This window comes from Montipora capricornis, chromosome 9, assembly GCF_036669925.1.
Source record: "Montipora capricornis isolate CH-2021 chromosome 9, ASM3666992v2, whole genome shotgun sequence".
In the NCBI taxonomy this organism is placed as follows: Eukaryota; Metazoa; Cnidaria; class Anthozoa; order Scleractinia; family Acroporidae; genus Montipora; species Montipora capricornis.
The window spans coordinates 20,498,819-20,513,818 of NC_090891.1; the positions used below are offsets into that span (position 1 = coordinate 20,498,819).

The following is a 15,000-nucleotide window of genomic DNA, read 5'->3' on the forward strand; positions in this document are numbered from 1 at the left end:
ATTAGTTTCTCGTCCACCAACCCATAAAGCAGTTTCGTTTGGGCAGTCTTTCCATAAAAACAATGGAAATAAAATTCAAAGACGCACGGTACAGTCTTAAGAGTTTTTATGCAATAGAAGCAAGCCAAAACTTACCGGACTATGAGTTGGTTAAAAATAGCGAATATATAAAGACTTCTTTTAACTTCTCTTTTACAGATGAGATTTTGTAAAACTTGGGCTAGGTTTTTTCTAAGATGTTTTAACGTATTAATGAAAAGGAATGATACAGATGCGCCACAAGGATCAACACTGCCTGTGTTGTGTATAAGCCAATTTGCTTGGTATGTTATTCAAAATTGTCTGCTACTGCAAAAATGACCATACATGATTTTAACAAAATATATTGGATCATTTAACTGATGCGCATTAAAGAATTAACAACCCTACTCCATGCTCAGTTGTTCAAAGTCCGATTAAGCTTATCCTGGATTACTGAAAACTTCAATTGTTGTCGATGTTGTGATGAAAAAAGTTTCCCAATATTTTTAGTCTTTAATTTTGACTTATACTTCGAGCTATGAAAGGAAATCCAAGTGGTCCTCGGATTACAGATCCTAGCCCATGGATTCCGGATCCCGCCCGACTAGGGGATCCCAAATCCCGATCGTGGATTCCGGATTCCAACCTCAAGGGTTCCGCCGGAATGGATTCTGGATTCCATACAATGGCTTCGGGATTCCACGCTCTGGATTCCGGATTCCAAAGCCTCACGTTTGCTGGATTCCAGATTCTGGATTCCTTCACATGGGGCGATAGACTTTTTGCTTTCCTTCAGCATAAAATTTACGATGTTAATTTTTTTCGACGGACAAAATTTAAACCTAGGTTGATATTAATCGCGGATTATTGTTAATCGGCTTGAACAACTGGCCTCAGGCCAAGAGTACAAAATTGAGAATAATTTTATTGCGTCTTGCAAATTCGATTCCTTATTGAACGGACTTTCGTCATTTTCTTCTGTTGTTTGAGTAACTAAAACTCTCAGTGTATAGAACCATAATGAATTCAAAAGTACTTTTTTCCTTTGTTTAATTTTGACGAGGGGCATGTTTCTCAAAAGTCACGCAAACCATGTTTTCGGGCCCGAAGAGCAATTCGTGAAACTAAGATCAGCTTCAGTAACCTGCTCTTTGCACACGTTTTCAAGACCGAAAAAGCAAAAGTAACTTCAAAGTTTCATGGCTGTCCTTTTGAAGATACAGAGGGATTTAGATCACCCGAAAATGCGCCTGAGAAATTTTGGGATTTTTGAGAAACAGGCCTCTGGCCCCAGTTGTTAAGGGCCAGGCAACTTTATCCGGTGGGGAAAGTCAGTTGTAGTCTGTGCAATGATTTCATTATTTCCTCCCGTAACAATGAATATGCTCAATCCAGGCACATCTAAGTATGGGTTTGTGCGAAAACCTTGGACAACGTTTAATGTGAAGTATATTTTACATTCTGAATAGTGAACTATCCACTGGATAGAGTTATACAGCCTTTAAATAACTAGGCCCTGGTTGGTCTAAAGTTTAAAGAGAGTGATAACAAAATTACACCCGAAATATCTCAGTGTAAAAACATTCATTTATTAAAGCCATTTATAAAAAAATATTTCTCCGGTTCACTTAGTAAAGCGATGGGTCTCTGTCTTCTCTCTTGTATATTGTTGTGTAGCTTGCGTCTCCTGTGTTATCTTGAGTACCAGCGATGGTATCTAACAGGTTTCTCGTCTTTTTTCGATTGGGTCTCTGTTGCTTTTAGAAACAAGAAGCCGAGAAAGGAATGTTAAGTTTTTTGTAAACGCAAAGTTAACGTAAAATGTATTTTTGGTTACTGCAGCGTTGCCTGAATATCAGACTTCTGAAGCTGCCTACTCGAGCTCTTGTTAGGAAGCCCTCATTCCCAAGGGATGTGGAAGCGATTGTTAATAGCCCTAAATCACGACTAGACGAACGAGACTTCGAGCGCTTGAAATTTGGACCAGTCCGGGGCAAAACCACAAGCTGAAACCTAATGCAACTGAGAACTATAGGAACCTTACCAAGTCTGATCTTTTGAAATGGCATCTTTGATTAATGATACAGGAGGCATGCTTTTTGTTTTTTGTCTCTCAACCTTTGGAAAGGGTGGAGTTCTCTTGATCTAGTTGTTGGTCTGAATATCTTTCCGTTCAGTTGTCCATCTCGACTGATTTCAATAGTTTCACAACCTTTCCCGGTTTAAGACGTTGAGATAATTTGATTGGTTGGACACCTCGTACATGATAAATGACCAAATTTATACAAGAGACGAATAAATCGTCTAAAACGAATTTAATTATCCTTCTAAGACGGATATTTCGTCTGCAATTCGTCTAGATGTAACTCAGTTCGGTGTTTAGATTCCCTGCTAGCGGTCTCTTTTCTTTTTGTCTTTTTTTTTTCTTCTGGGCTGACGAGTATGGGAAAAGAGACCTCTCCCATGGGACGAAACTCACTGTGTTGAGCATGCGCGGCGGTTACTTAGTGACCGAATCCTCAATCTCGTTCCCAGCGGAATCATCGGTCCCTTGACCAGCGGTCGGGAAAGAGAGACTCTGATTGGCTGTTGAAAAACGGTTTCATTTCCTGTTATTTTACGGGATGTTAGTTTTTAACGGAAAAATTGGAATTGTTTGTGGAGGTTTTATGCATGCACCAAAAACCATTGAACCCTGCAAATGTTGTAAGGGTATAGATAGCCACCGAGTACATTTATTCGGACTGAGGTCAAAGGCGAAAGGAATTTTAAATGCCTTCCTTGACCAGCCAGAACGAAGTCCAATGCGTTGTAGAAGTGCTCTACTCTAGAGGAAGAAGCCATATTTCTAAACGTTTGACTTTCCACGCCTAGTCGGAAGACCCTTCACGCACGCGCAGTTATTCAACCGGAACCAGAGTTTTCTGGTTCCGGTATTGGATTATTCCAGAGCCTCCCGTGCCCGTTCCGCGGGACAAGGGTAACGGAGGCTCTCGGAACGAGATCACCGAATTCTCAAGTGATACTTCATGTTGTGTGGGCTCACTTAATAACAGCGGAATTACTGTAAAGGAATGCGCAAGACACAGCAGGCTCAAGTGACAGTCAGCAAACATATCATGGGGCATGCGGTTTGAAGAGTGCCGTCCAAGATTGTGGACGGCGGTTGGATCAAAGTGAGTTTCGACCCATGGCAGAGGTCTCTGTTTCCGTACTCGTCAGCTCAGCGAACACAAAAAGGAGTCCTCTGTTGGCAGGGAAGTGTTTAGACGAATTAGGGACCAAAGCTCGTCTTCGATTGATTCGTCTGTAAGCACATACAGACGTGCTGACAGACGAATCAATCGGACCAATCTTCAGCTTTATTAAAAGGAGAACAGAATAACAATGGTAGTCTTATTCCACATTGCACCAAAAAAAAATCATGTGATTACTTGAAAGCCTGTCGTAAAGCAACGCACGCGTATCACGAAATTAGGCCAAAATTGCGCCATCCAGGTCTAGCATTTGATTGGCTATCTGTAGCTTTATTTGATCATTGACCAATTAGGATGCCTTGTTTGTTACGTCGTTTGCACTCAGCTTGAAAAGTCAAGGGGGTCTCAAAATGTTTCAACGTCAGGGAATTGTTGGGAAATTTGAAAAAAAGGAGCTCAAAAGTCAGGGAAATTTCATTTGTCTCATCTGGAACCACTCAAAAGACGTTATCTATGTGCTATCCATGTGCTTTGTATGTTGGGCACAACAATGCAAAATTTACTATCTTTAAACTGACTGAACATTAAAATCAATCTTTCTTGTCCTTGGATTACAAGAAAATCCTAAAAGATTATGTCAGGAAAAATTGCCTTTGGTCAGGGAAAAGTCAGGGAATTTTGTTTTCATGGTGGGAACCCTGTAATGAGGAAAAAACGTGCTGCACGAGCGGGCCAAAGGGGGGTGGGGGGTTTTCCGAAAATACTTCTTTTATTCCTCTGATGTACAAAACTAGTGTGCGAAAGTTAAAAAGACCCCAGTCACGACCTCTTGTTAAAGTAAGCAATGTTTCCCGGCATAAAAATCATTAGCACTTTCTGTGTACCTTTTGCGACGTTTTCACCCACTGATGCAGAAGGATGCCAAATCCAACGAATCTGTGAAAAAAATGATCCTCACTTATAACGAGGCCCCACGACTTCTATAAAAGCACAGATAGGAGAAGTTCGATGGGGCTATTTCGCAGGTTACACATCAAAGTTTACAAAAAAGTTTCCTGAAAAAGGACATGAAACAAGTCCAATGGTGTTTAATAAAAGTCTTAATTTGCAAGTGACTAATTTCCATGATCTGCCACCGTTATATCAGAGACACTTAACTGAATTGTAAATGTGGTCTGCTTCTATTTATGGCAACCAATGTACTTATTGTTCACAACTGAGCTATGAAGCCACTCAGTTGGGAGCAAGTCAATTTGTGAAGCTTAATTGTCCAAGTAAGTGCGAGAATCGCTTCACCCTTGCCTCTATCATGAACCTACACTTCAAGTAGATACAGTTTATATCATCAAGTCCCTTCTGACGGGAACACATGAGTCCAACAAGTTGACCTGCTCCCAACTGAGAGTCTTCATAGCTCAATCCATTTTACAGTTGTAGCTAAGTTGCCTGGCCTAAGAATGGAAGCGAGGCTGCCTGTGACCCTGCTTTGATACAAACCTTTGTGCTTTTCTAATGTCAATGTAGACTAATTAGAATTACAACAACACCAATTTACATGATAAAAAGCAGTGAGGTCTGTATCGATACAAGGTCACCTGCAGCCTCACAGCCATTCAAAGGCAAGGTCACTGAGCAAACAACTGTAAAATGGCCTATTGGTGGAGCATTGCACTGGCATCGCAGAGGTCATAGGTTCGAATCGGTCGAAGCCACCAGAATTTTCCAGGTGTCAAAAAGAGACAATTTCTAAAATTGTCGGATAAGTTCGAGGATCACTATTTTCGTCTATAACCCGCACTTCGAATAAATAGATGTTACTGAACTAGCGTGAGGTCCATATTGGGAAAATATTGGTCGAGGAACGAGACCAACTTGATAATTTTCCCAATACGGACTGAGCAAACTACAATTGTAGTTCAATAAGGTTTTTATTATATTGGCTCTCTTGCGCAGGGTTTCCTATTCCTTGAGTCTTGCCTCTTCGCCTGCTTGTGTTAACGGTTCTAGAAAGTAAAATTCGTACTGGAACTCCGACATGACTGAATAAAAAACATTTCTCGCATTTTTTTTTATGTCCGAAAATATGGAAACAGAAAATGGGAACAGTTTGGGAACCCATATACCCTGCTTCGTAGTGCAAAATTCTGATCCCTCAGAGAACCAATCAGAATTCCTTCTTTTTTATCTCGGACCACTTATACATTTATTTCATATTGCAAAGAATACGTGACTAGTTGACAAAAATCATACCCCATCTGGATAGTTGTAAGAGTTCACCATCTCTGGCTGAGGATTATTTCTTCGGTGGCGAGAATAAGGAATCACAAAGGTGGAGGTGAATGGTTGCCTTTGTTGGAAGTGCTGTTGATAAGTGCTTGACCCAAATTTGTACTTTATCGGAGCATAATTGGCAGTAGAGGTCCTGGAAAAAGAAATTTGTTCCAAATGGGTTACTTCATGATATTTCGAATTTTCATCCAACGAGGATGAATGAAAATGAACATCATTACTTGCATGCAATGTCAGCCCGCCACGAGAACCAACGCTGCATCTCGCTGAATGGCTAACAGCTTCTCCTCACAAAGGCTGACAAAGCCCACTAAAAACTCGCCCGCTCAGATCCCGCTCGAAAGCCCACCCGCGCTCGAAATCCCGATTGAAGCCACTTCGATCCCCATCAGAACACTCGCTGTAAACTCGCTCGAATCCCGCTCAAGCCCGCTCGATCCGCACCATCGTTCTTAGCATTTCTTAATTCCTTTTGCTCCATAGTAAAGCTATGGTTACCTTCAGGGGTGTCGCATGTCCACGTGATCTAGCACGTCCGGTTTAAGATACCTAAACCCTGCTACTTCCTACTGCCAAAACGTAAAAACCGCTGTTTCTCCGCCAATATTTGGTCTTTTTAATAATTTTTTTTCTAAATTAGAGATCACAATTCGACTGTTACTTTGAAGCAAAAATCCAAATTTGAAGAAATTGTCGATCTGAAGGGAGACGGTAATCTTAACGTTTCGAGGGTTAATGAGGAGTGGGATTAAAATTTTAACGTGGTTGGAGAATAGTTTGAAGGAGCTTGGTCGAATGCCGGAGAAGTGTCCAATCGTCAAATAAACCCTGGCTATCATAAAATTTTATGAAAGCTACTTTTTGAAGCAGTGTTCAATGTTGCGATGATCTTGACTCACGTACTCCAAGTTACTGTCTTAATAAAACAGGGAATATGATTAAGCGTTCGTTTGCAGAAGCAGCATGCCTTGCCTGTTAAACCATTTTTTTAAGGGTTATTTCAAATAAAAGAAATGAGCGTAGTTGTGGAGTTTTCCAAGCTGTGCGCTTCGTATTCCCAAACAAAGCTCGTGTAAGAAAACTTCGTTTCCATGGCGACCGATTAAGCTCTTTCACTAGGAAATTATAAACATTTTACCTTTGTGGCAAAGGTGGAGGCAAGTATCTCCCTTCGAAATCAGCATTGTATTTGGTGCTATACATGTGGCTGAAAGAGAAAGGTTTAAATGCCGGCCGATAAAGTGCTGAGAGAGACGTGAGTCGATGACCAGGCCGATCGAGTGGCGTGCCTTCTGCATCTGCCTCGTGAGATAAAACAAATAGAATTTTAAGGATTATTTACTGTTCTCCCATCTTCTTCATGAGTAAATTCAGAAGAATAAAATGATTCAGAATGGTAAGCTAATTTCGTTGCTGCACTTACATGATGACGGGCGCCCTTGCCGGCTATGGCGAGTAGCTGAATGAGATGTTGTACCAGGCCGAATTTCATTCATCGTGTGAGGATGCCGAGATTGTCTCCCAGATGTGAAGTCTTCAGAAGTCTCTTTCATAATGAAGAAGCCTAGATGATAGCTTAGTTCATTTTTCTTAAAATGTTTAAGACATTTAACAGTCAAAGTTGTTAATATCCGAAATAACTGTTGCCGAGCTGTGCTATCTCGAAAACGATTGCGCAAAACAAAAAATTAAATGTGAAATTGACAACTATTGTTTCTAAATGTCACGCAACATCAAACGTTTTGGAAAAGATAATTTACAAAGAGCTGAATTTCCGACGTATCTAGAGTTCTCACAACAAAAAGGGGATGGTTCTTGAAATTCTTGAGGCCGGTGGTACAAGTATATTTTAAAATTTCTTGTGCCAATTAATTTTAAAATGTCTAAATAGACACCTTCAGTAATGTAAAGACCTGTAAATCATCCAGAACATAGTTAAAACTGAGAAGCAAAATTTAATTAAAAGAAAAGGTACGTGATACAAAGAATACTGAATTCTTACTTTTCTCCGTTTTGCGGTTTAAATGCAAAACTCTCATGAACAGACGGCAAAATACATTTGTCATGATAAATTCTTTTTATTTGACATGTGTCATTAAATTTATTTAGGCTTTTTTTAATACCAACCAGTCTCAAATAGAGACTTTGTGAAAAAGATTAAGATTTTCGCTGCATAAATTCACGTTTTCTTTATCATTTATTGGAATATATGAAGGTAAGACGAATCTTAAAGATCTTGGAAAGCCAGAAATGGCAACAATGCGTGACAGCTGTCACAAATTATGAATATTAAGTACAGTACTGATCGTGTCAAATCACACGAGCCCAAGGAATAGGTCCTCTCCAGTGTCATTGATCTACTGCTTAAAGGTACAATTTTTTTTTCAACTTTCTAGATTTATTTTCACATTAAGACATCATGCGATGCTCCTTCTTCTTACAAAACAACACAGCAGTCCGCCAAAATATTGTGTAAGTTGGCAATGGTTATGCAAATACTCGGCTGGTCACAGTGAAAACTCTGTTCGATGAAAAGGCTGGTTTTCAGCAGCGACAAAAGCAAGTGCAGACGCAACATACACAGGCACAGTAACTTGTTGTTTATTAGTTTCTTTGTTCAAACGAAAAGATCTAAATTATCGGCTAAAAGCGAGAATATGCGTGTGTTGCTTGGTTCCTTGGGTCGCTCAAGTGAGAGTTATTTATTTAATTTTATGATCTCAACATTTGCTGCAGCTCTGAATGTCACTGCGGCTTCATTCCCGCTTCTGTTGCAATCTAAATTTTAGATTTATTTTCGCCTGTGCAGAACGTTTTATACATTCCAGCAAGTCAGAGGTCGACAAGTGAACAGAAGCTTGTGGAGTAAATACCTGTGCACTGGTCTTGATACATTCTATTTTACAAATAGCATAGAATGGTTGCATACATTATGGCTTGCCGTTGCCTGTTGCATAAAAATGTTATTGAAAAGTCTTTATTTTGTTCAAGGAAAGGTTACGTTTATACAAACGCTGGCCGTGTAGCACTTATATTTTAAACAGAGTTAACTGAATAGAGTGTAACGTGTAGTGCTAGATTTTCTATCCCATATGAACCACGTGAGCGTTCGCCCTACTGATGGAAATGGGCCCACACAAGGACAGAGAAAAACTCTGACCAGGGCGGGAATTGAACCCACGACCTTCGGGTTAGATCTCCGCCGCTCTACCGACTTAGCTACAAGGCCAGACGGGAGCAGGCCGTGGGAACTGAAGATGTTAAAGTCACGGCAATGAACATGTACAAGTACAAGGAAAGGTTTCGTTTATACAAACGCTGGCTGTGTAGCACTTATATTTTAAACAGAGTTAACTGAATAGAGTGTAATGTGTAGTGCTAGATTTTCTATCCCATATGAACCATGTGAGCGTTAGCCCTACTGATGGAAATGGGCTCACACAAGGACAGAGATCTAACCCGAAGGTCGTGGGTTCAATTCCCACCCTGATCAGAGTTTTTCTCTGTCCTTGTGTGGGCCCATTTCCATCGGTAGGGCTAACGCTCACATGGTTCATATGGGATAGAAAATCTAGCACTACACATTACACTCTATTCAGTTAACTCTCTTTATTTTGTTGTTGGTGAAAAAAAACGTTCTTGTCACGTCATGCACGAACGTGACATGGGCGCGGCTTAGTGTAACGAAAACCCCGTAACGTTCCAAGTTATCCAGGGCAGACAAAAAACAACTAAAACACGGCCGTCATCAGAAAACAAAGCGATTTTGAGAAGAGATAAGATGAGCTTTGGGAATAAATTGTGTTCCATGCGTTGACTAAAAACGCGGGACGATATCATTCAAGTTTCAGGCGACGATTACCGTCATGTGCATGTTCGATTGTATATCAAGCCGTGATTTAACCAGTCGACCAGCTAGCTGGCCAGTTATGGAAGTATATCTATGACAAAATTCAATGATCAGTATTTGAAATAAAATCGTCCAAATCATAAATGCATCAATCCAAAGCTGAATGGCAACAAACCGATTCTGCAAATGGCCATCACGGAAATCGAAAGAGGCATAACGCAAATAGCCATAACGCAAAAAGGTAAAAATTATCCGTGAAATGTACGTGATCTGATTTCTTGTTTCCATCTGTTATAATTTTAAAATCATACTTAGAGAAAATTCGCACAAAGCACGTTGTGTGACAAAATGTCACTACCGGACCTTTTTTTCCACATCCCCAAGTTCCCCATAGGGTCGTTGACACAAAAGGAGTGACAAAGCAGTACTTAAGATAATTCTTAAGAAATAGCTTACTTTCTGAAATTGTCCATGAAATGAGATAATGTCAAAAAACCATTTGCTTCCCGTAAAGTGTTTTGATCCAGCCCCTCACCCTCGGTCAGTTGGTCAAACCTTCATGGGTAGATGCCCCATACATAGATCAGCTTTGCTTTGAATTTGAATACAGACAGGGGCCCATGACTAGGAAAATGCCGTTTCATACAGCTAGTATTGGAGTTGAAGGTCCCTGGTACAGGTAACTTGTCCGTCGACGTTTCTTTCTAAAAAGTGTCGAATTTGTGCTTGGCAGGTCCAGTTGTCGAAAAATAGCGAGGATAACATGAGTACGGAGAGCAATATCAAATTGCTAATTTGTGGCAGCGGTAATGGAGCTCACGCGTTTGCAGGAATCGCTTCATCCAAGCCAGGAACTGAAGTACGAGTACTCAGTTTGTACCAAGACGAGGCTGAACGGTGGAGTAAAATTATGGAAACCGCTGACCTAGAGGTCACATGCCATCGGCGTGATCAAGAGCCTCACGTGATCAAATCTAAGCCAGCTCTCGTAACGAAGAACCCAGAGGAAGCTGCGCGCAATGTTGACATCATTGCCTTTGTGTTACCAGCGTTTGCGCATAAAATTTTCTTGGAGGTGCTCAAGCCGCACATTGAGCCTGGCATGACCATCGTTGGGTTGCCTGGGGCGTCAGGATTGGAGTTCCAGGTGCGAGGAATCCTTGGAGAAAAGGCCAATGATTGCACTGTCATGAATTTTGAATCTCTTCCTTGGGCGTGTCGACTGGGCGAGTTCGGCACAAAATGTGATGTTCTTGGAACTAAGGATACTTTGGTTGGAGCGATGCAGGTGACCAATTAATACTATTGATTTTACAGTAAATCAATGTTTTCGCAACATAAGATCTTAAAATGATAAATTTATCAATGAATATCGGGAAGAAAACATCCGAGTTCTAGCAACCAGGTTAATCCAATGAACTCATTCGCAACCCGTGGCTCCTGATCAAAACGTTCTTTCAACAAAAGTTCAATAAAGCTACAAGACAACCGTTCAATTATTCATGGCGCTACTCCAGTACATACCGGGGTGAGGGTCTTTGATAAAATGGAAATAGTAAACGAGGATAGGATTGAAAGAATAGGAGTACAGGTAGCCGGGAGTAAAAGACGGAAAACGAGAAGCAAAGCTGAAGCTACTGTCCACAGCAATATCAGCTTTAGTCTTTTGTCATCTGTCAAGATTCAAGCGCCGCTGCGGCAAATTTGACAACGGTGGTTCGAATTTCACTGCGCTTTCTAAATATACAATTGATTCTGTTTAACAAGTCAGGGTTTTCTTAGGATTGCTGAGAAAGGGATCGTGTTTTTAATTTCTCTGCTTTTTAGATTGGATCTGGTGCTGCACCCAAGAAGGACCCAGTAGCTTCTCTGCAATACTTGTTGGGGGAGGTTCCTCGTTTGACAGTGTCTGGTCACCTCATTGCAGTCTCTCTGATGAATCCTAACGCCTGCGGTCACCCGTCCTTCATGTATGGCCAATGGGAGGGGTGGGACGGGAAACCAGTGGAAGAAGTTCCCATGTTTTACACTGGAGTCAGTGAAGAAACTGCTGAGCTCTACGTAAAAATGTCGGATGAGTGTGTGCAGATGGGCAAAGTGATCACGGAAAAAACAGGAGCGGATATGTCTCAGGTTTGTCGGTTTGCTTGTCCGGTTTTTTTTCTCTAGCGAATTATTAACCCAAAAAGACTTCCTTGGACATCTTTTGCACAACCAGCAGGTAGCAAAACTACAAGGTACTTTACCCACGACCAACTGAGAAGCTCAGACGCGAAGGTCTGTTCCCGAGATGACGCCACAAACGTTTTCGCTTGCTTATTTTGACTCACCGCTTGATCGTGGGTCAACTGACTTCAAGCTTAAGATTTGCTAACTTTCAAAACTTTGAAATGCCTTCACATGCCTGCACCGAAATCATGAATACAACGTGGGAGCAGATTTGTAGATTTGTTACTCTTAAGGGCCTGTTTCGCAGGATAAGCGAAAGTCTGTATACTTGAAATATCTTAATCTTATCCGTGATGTTTATTAGGTTGTTCCTATGATACAGTGGGATTTACGCTGTTACCCTAACGATATAGCAGACAAAACAAATATGTGGACCGTCCTGCGGACCAATGCCGCATATCAAGGCCTCAAACATCCCATGAAAAGTACAGCTGATGGTAAATTCGTCCCAGACTTCCAACACCGGTATCTGACAGAAGACATTCCATACGGGCTTGCGGTCATACGGGGTGTAGGGGAAATTGTAGGGGTGAAGACGCCGCACATCGATAAAGTGTTACTGTGGGCTCAGGAACGCGTTGGGAAAAAGTACCTTGAGGGGGATCAATTCAATGGCGCTGATGTCGCTTCTACACGAGCCCCTCAAGCATACGGTATTTTTACAGTGAAAGACATGATGGGATAACTTGATACTTTGCTGACTGACGTTTTTGTTGTGAAACAAATTACACGCCAAACGATGGGAAAGCTTTATGGTGTCCCATTCAAGAGCGTGTTAGTCGAGCGATTTAAGCACCATAGGTGAGAACCCAAATGGGAAACAGCAGACTGATAATTGTCGTAAAAACAAGAAAATTCTCTAAAGGTTGGTTTACGCGCTACGATTTGTCGGCCCGCTTTGTCGTGCCGACATTATCGGAGCACGAATTGACACTCGATTTGCGGCCGATTCGTGAAAACGAAAACCCTATTCGAGCCGACACTTTCAGAGAAGCCGACGTGTAGTAGTAGTGTTTCTTTATTGTAAGAATTGAAATAGCTATTAAAACTGATTTACAAGATTGCCGAGTGAGAATCGAATTAGAATCTGAATCAGAACTTGAGGACACGGCATGCGTACAACATAGAAGCAATCAAAATGGCGGAGATCAAGAACACGTACGATTCATACTCCGATAATAATGTCGTGCCGCCAAATCGTAGCATGTAAACCGGCCTTTACTTGTCTACCTGTTTTACTAAGTAGCTAAAAACAAGTTTCTTTGATTTTTCGCAAAGCTTATTTCAACCCCCGCGTTAACTTTGCTTTAAATGAAATACTAAATCTCTCAACTGTAGGAAACCAAAGCTGTGTTTATAAGAGCTGTATCGGCAACAGATGCTTGTATGTAAAATGAAGGACAAAATACAATTTTGCAACCGGGCTGTTTATGATTCGAGCGTATTCACGAAGCTAGAGTGCCGACCAATCACAGTGCCGTTATAAGAACCAATCAGGAGCTAGCCTTTTGGCGCGGTTTTGTTCATTTTGTGTTTCATCTTTGTTATTAATGGGGACTGGAAAGTTCATCCCGGTCGAAATGAGAAATCTACGCGTAGAGGATTTCAAAGTTCTAAAGTATGTGTGAGACCACATATCTTCTTAACAAGGGTTCACGAACCAATAATAAGCAATATTGGAGTTGATTTCCCCTCTGATTCAAAACGATTCCTCGTTTGATTTTTTTGATGGTAATTTCCACGCCCACTTAGCCTCTCTTTGAAAATGAGGCCAAAGTAAGTTCGTAAATGCTCTAATTCTCGGTTTTCAGCTGACGTCATAACCTTATGCAAATTAGGTTTCCGCCATTCTGGTGCCCCTGATTATAGGGAAATGTATGACATTTTGAGCGCTCACGTTCGAAGTCTTCAAATAATTCATCTTTCCAATGGAAATTTCCCAAGAAAGCGACCCAAAATCACTCGACGAGGTACCAGTACTTTCATCCTACGCAAAAAAAATCCTCGAAAGCCACGTTCGAGAGCGCTATTTGAAGAAGATTTTCTGTCGTTTGCGTAGACCCAGCGGCCATACGGAGCGATCAGTTTGGCTCCTCTAGAAGTCTCAGACTTGCTTTCCTAGTTAGTTTTAGAGACAAGCTACTATACAAACAAGCAGTTTAAGGCCTTCAAAATTTTGAAAGCGTACAACCAGATGATTTCTGGTTTCGTTGCGTCCGTTTAAGCAAGGGAAGGAAATCGCGGGCAAGATTGTTGTTGTTTGTGGCCAAGGTGACTCGGAAGTTTGACACTCGGCGTCGACCTTATCTGTATCAGTTTCCAGTTGGATTTCTTTTAATACCTTCGCTAACTGCTATGGCCGCCAGATGAGAAGAAAAGGCCTCCTCATTCCCTTTGTTTCGATGATTTCCCTCTTCTTCTGTCAAAGTACTTGGTCGATTAGAGTCTCAGTCCTTCACCTTGAGAAGGTGAGAAGCTTTTTTCCTTCGAAATTCGTCCGATTTCCTTCAAACTCAGTCAATTTGGGCGCTCCATCCCTCGCATTCGCCTGTCGAATTTCAGCGAAATCGAATAAAACCCCTCCGAGTTAGACATTTGCTAACCTGAGTATCACAAACGCCTGATACTCAGGTTAAATTCACCTCATTAAATATTCAAAACCGGAGCACCTCATTTGCATCGGGCATATCACTTGTTCGAAGGGTTCAAGCGCTTCGGTGGTGTGAATTGGGAAGACATCAGTGGAAACCGGCCGAGAAACGCTTTATCGAAAAAAAGCCAACTTTCGACAAATTCTGACTCGCTCGCCTTTTACCCTAAAACCCTGAACCAACGCGTGCTAAATCGCTGCGAAAGCTTTACAGGATAAAACACAACTGTTCACAGCAAAAGCCGTTACTGGCAATCACCGCAAAAGCTTTAATTGCTAAACCTGTAAAGACAATTTCAGCAAAATAAGTCCAACCCCACACTTAAAGTTAAAATCTAACATTAAACCGTGAGTCAATCGCTGCGAAAGCTTTTAAATTGCCCTTTGTTCGTTGTATCTGTCCCAGAGTAAGGCAGGCTTCCCAGAAACAAAGTCTTTCGATTTCGTGTCGTCTCGGCTTATCTGTGAAATCCACACGTTTCGGCGATCTTCTGTTAGCTGTTTTTAACTTTCACCGTTCTTATCAACAACGATAGGTATACGGAATAGACTAATACCTTCCTTGTTTCCAGATTTTACTCCACAGCCAGGTATTATACAGAGAACCATCGCACTACAACTCACTCACATCTCTCTCTACGTGTGTCCGTTTACGATTCGAGGGGCTCCACAATGGCGGTTAACGACGGTTGTCAAGGACTAAGGTCACGTGGGTGAAAACCAAGAATTGCCGGTTAACTTGCAAGAGACGCGTTTTGCAAATG

The 15,000-nt window shown here is 41.5% G+C and overlaps 3 protein-coding genes across 5 annotated transcripts in view; 1 reads left to right on the top strand and 2 right to left on the bottom strand.

Moving 5' to 3' along the window:
- Positions 1-1,592: 1,592 nt before the first annotated feature.
- Positions 1,593-7,200, bottom strand: LOC138015550 (uncharacterized). Its single transcript, XM_068862621.1, has 5 exons — positions 6,931-7,200; positions 6,646-6,805; positions 5,469-5,640; positions 4,103-4,154; positions 1,593-1,778 (listed from the first exon to the last, which is right to left on the bottom strand). Exons 1-5 carry the CDS (start codon positions 7,058-7,060, stop codon positions 1,714-1,716), a joined length of 579 nt encoding a protein of 192 aa, XP_068718722.1. The 5' UTR covers positions 7,061-7,200; the 3' UTR covers positions 1,593-1,713.
- A 500-nt stretch (positions 7,201-7,700) lies between these two features.
- On the top strand, positions 7,701-13,009 carry LOC138017835 (tauropine dehydrogenase-like). Of its 3 annotated transcripts, none has more exons than XM_068864823.1 (4): positions 7,701-7,722; positions 10,091-10,645; positions 11,185-11,490; positions 11,891-13,009. In XM_068864823.1, exons 1-4 carry the CDS (start codon positions 7,717-7,719, stop codon positions 12,269-12,271), a joined length of 1,248 nt encoding a protein of 415 aa, XP_068720924.1. In that variant the 5' UTR covers positions 7,701-7,716; the 3' UTR covers positions 12,272-13,009. The 3 variants fall into 3 exon arrangements, with proteins under 3 accessions (XP_068720924.1, XP_068720925.1, XP_068720923.1); XM_068864824.1 differs by lacking the exon at positions 7,701-7,722 and adding an exon at positions 7,744-7,877; XM_068864822.1 differs by lacking the exon at positions 7,701-7,722 and adding an exon at positions 7,917-7,979.
- The window catches only part of LOC138017829 (von Willebrand factor A domain-containing protein 3B-like), a 44,316-nt gene continuing 41,442 nt past the window's right edge, over positions 12,127-15,000 (bottom strand). The window contains exons 42-43 of the mRNA XM_068864816.1: positions 14,958-15,000; positions 12,127-13,379 (exon numbers count right to left, since the gene is read on the bottom strand). The exon at positions 14,958-15,000 is cut by the window's right edge and continues 592 nt beyond it. The gene's annotated coding sequence lies outside the window, so the exon portion shown is untranslated. The remainder of the gene's footprint in view (positions 13,380-14,957) is intronic.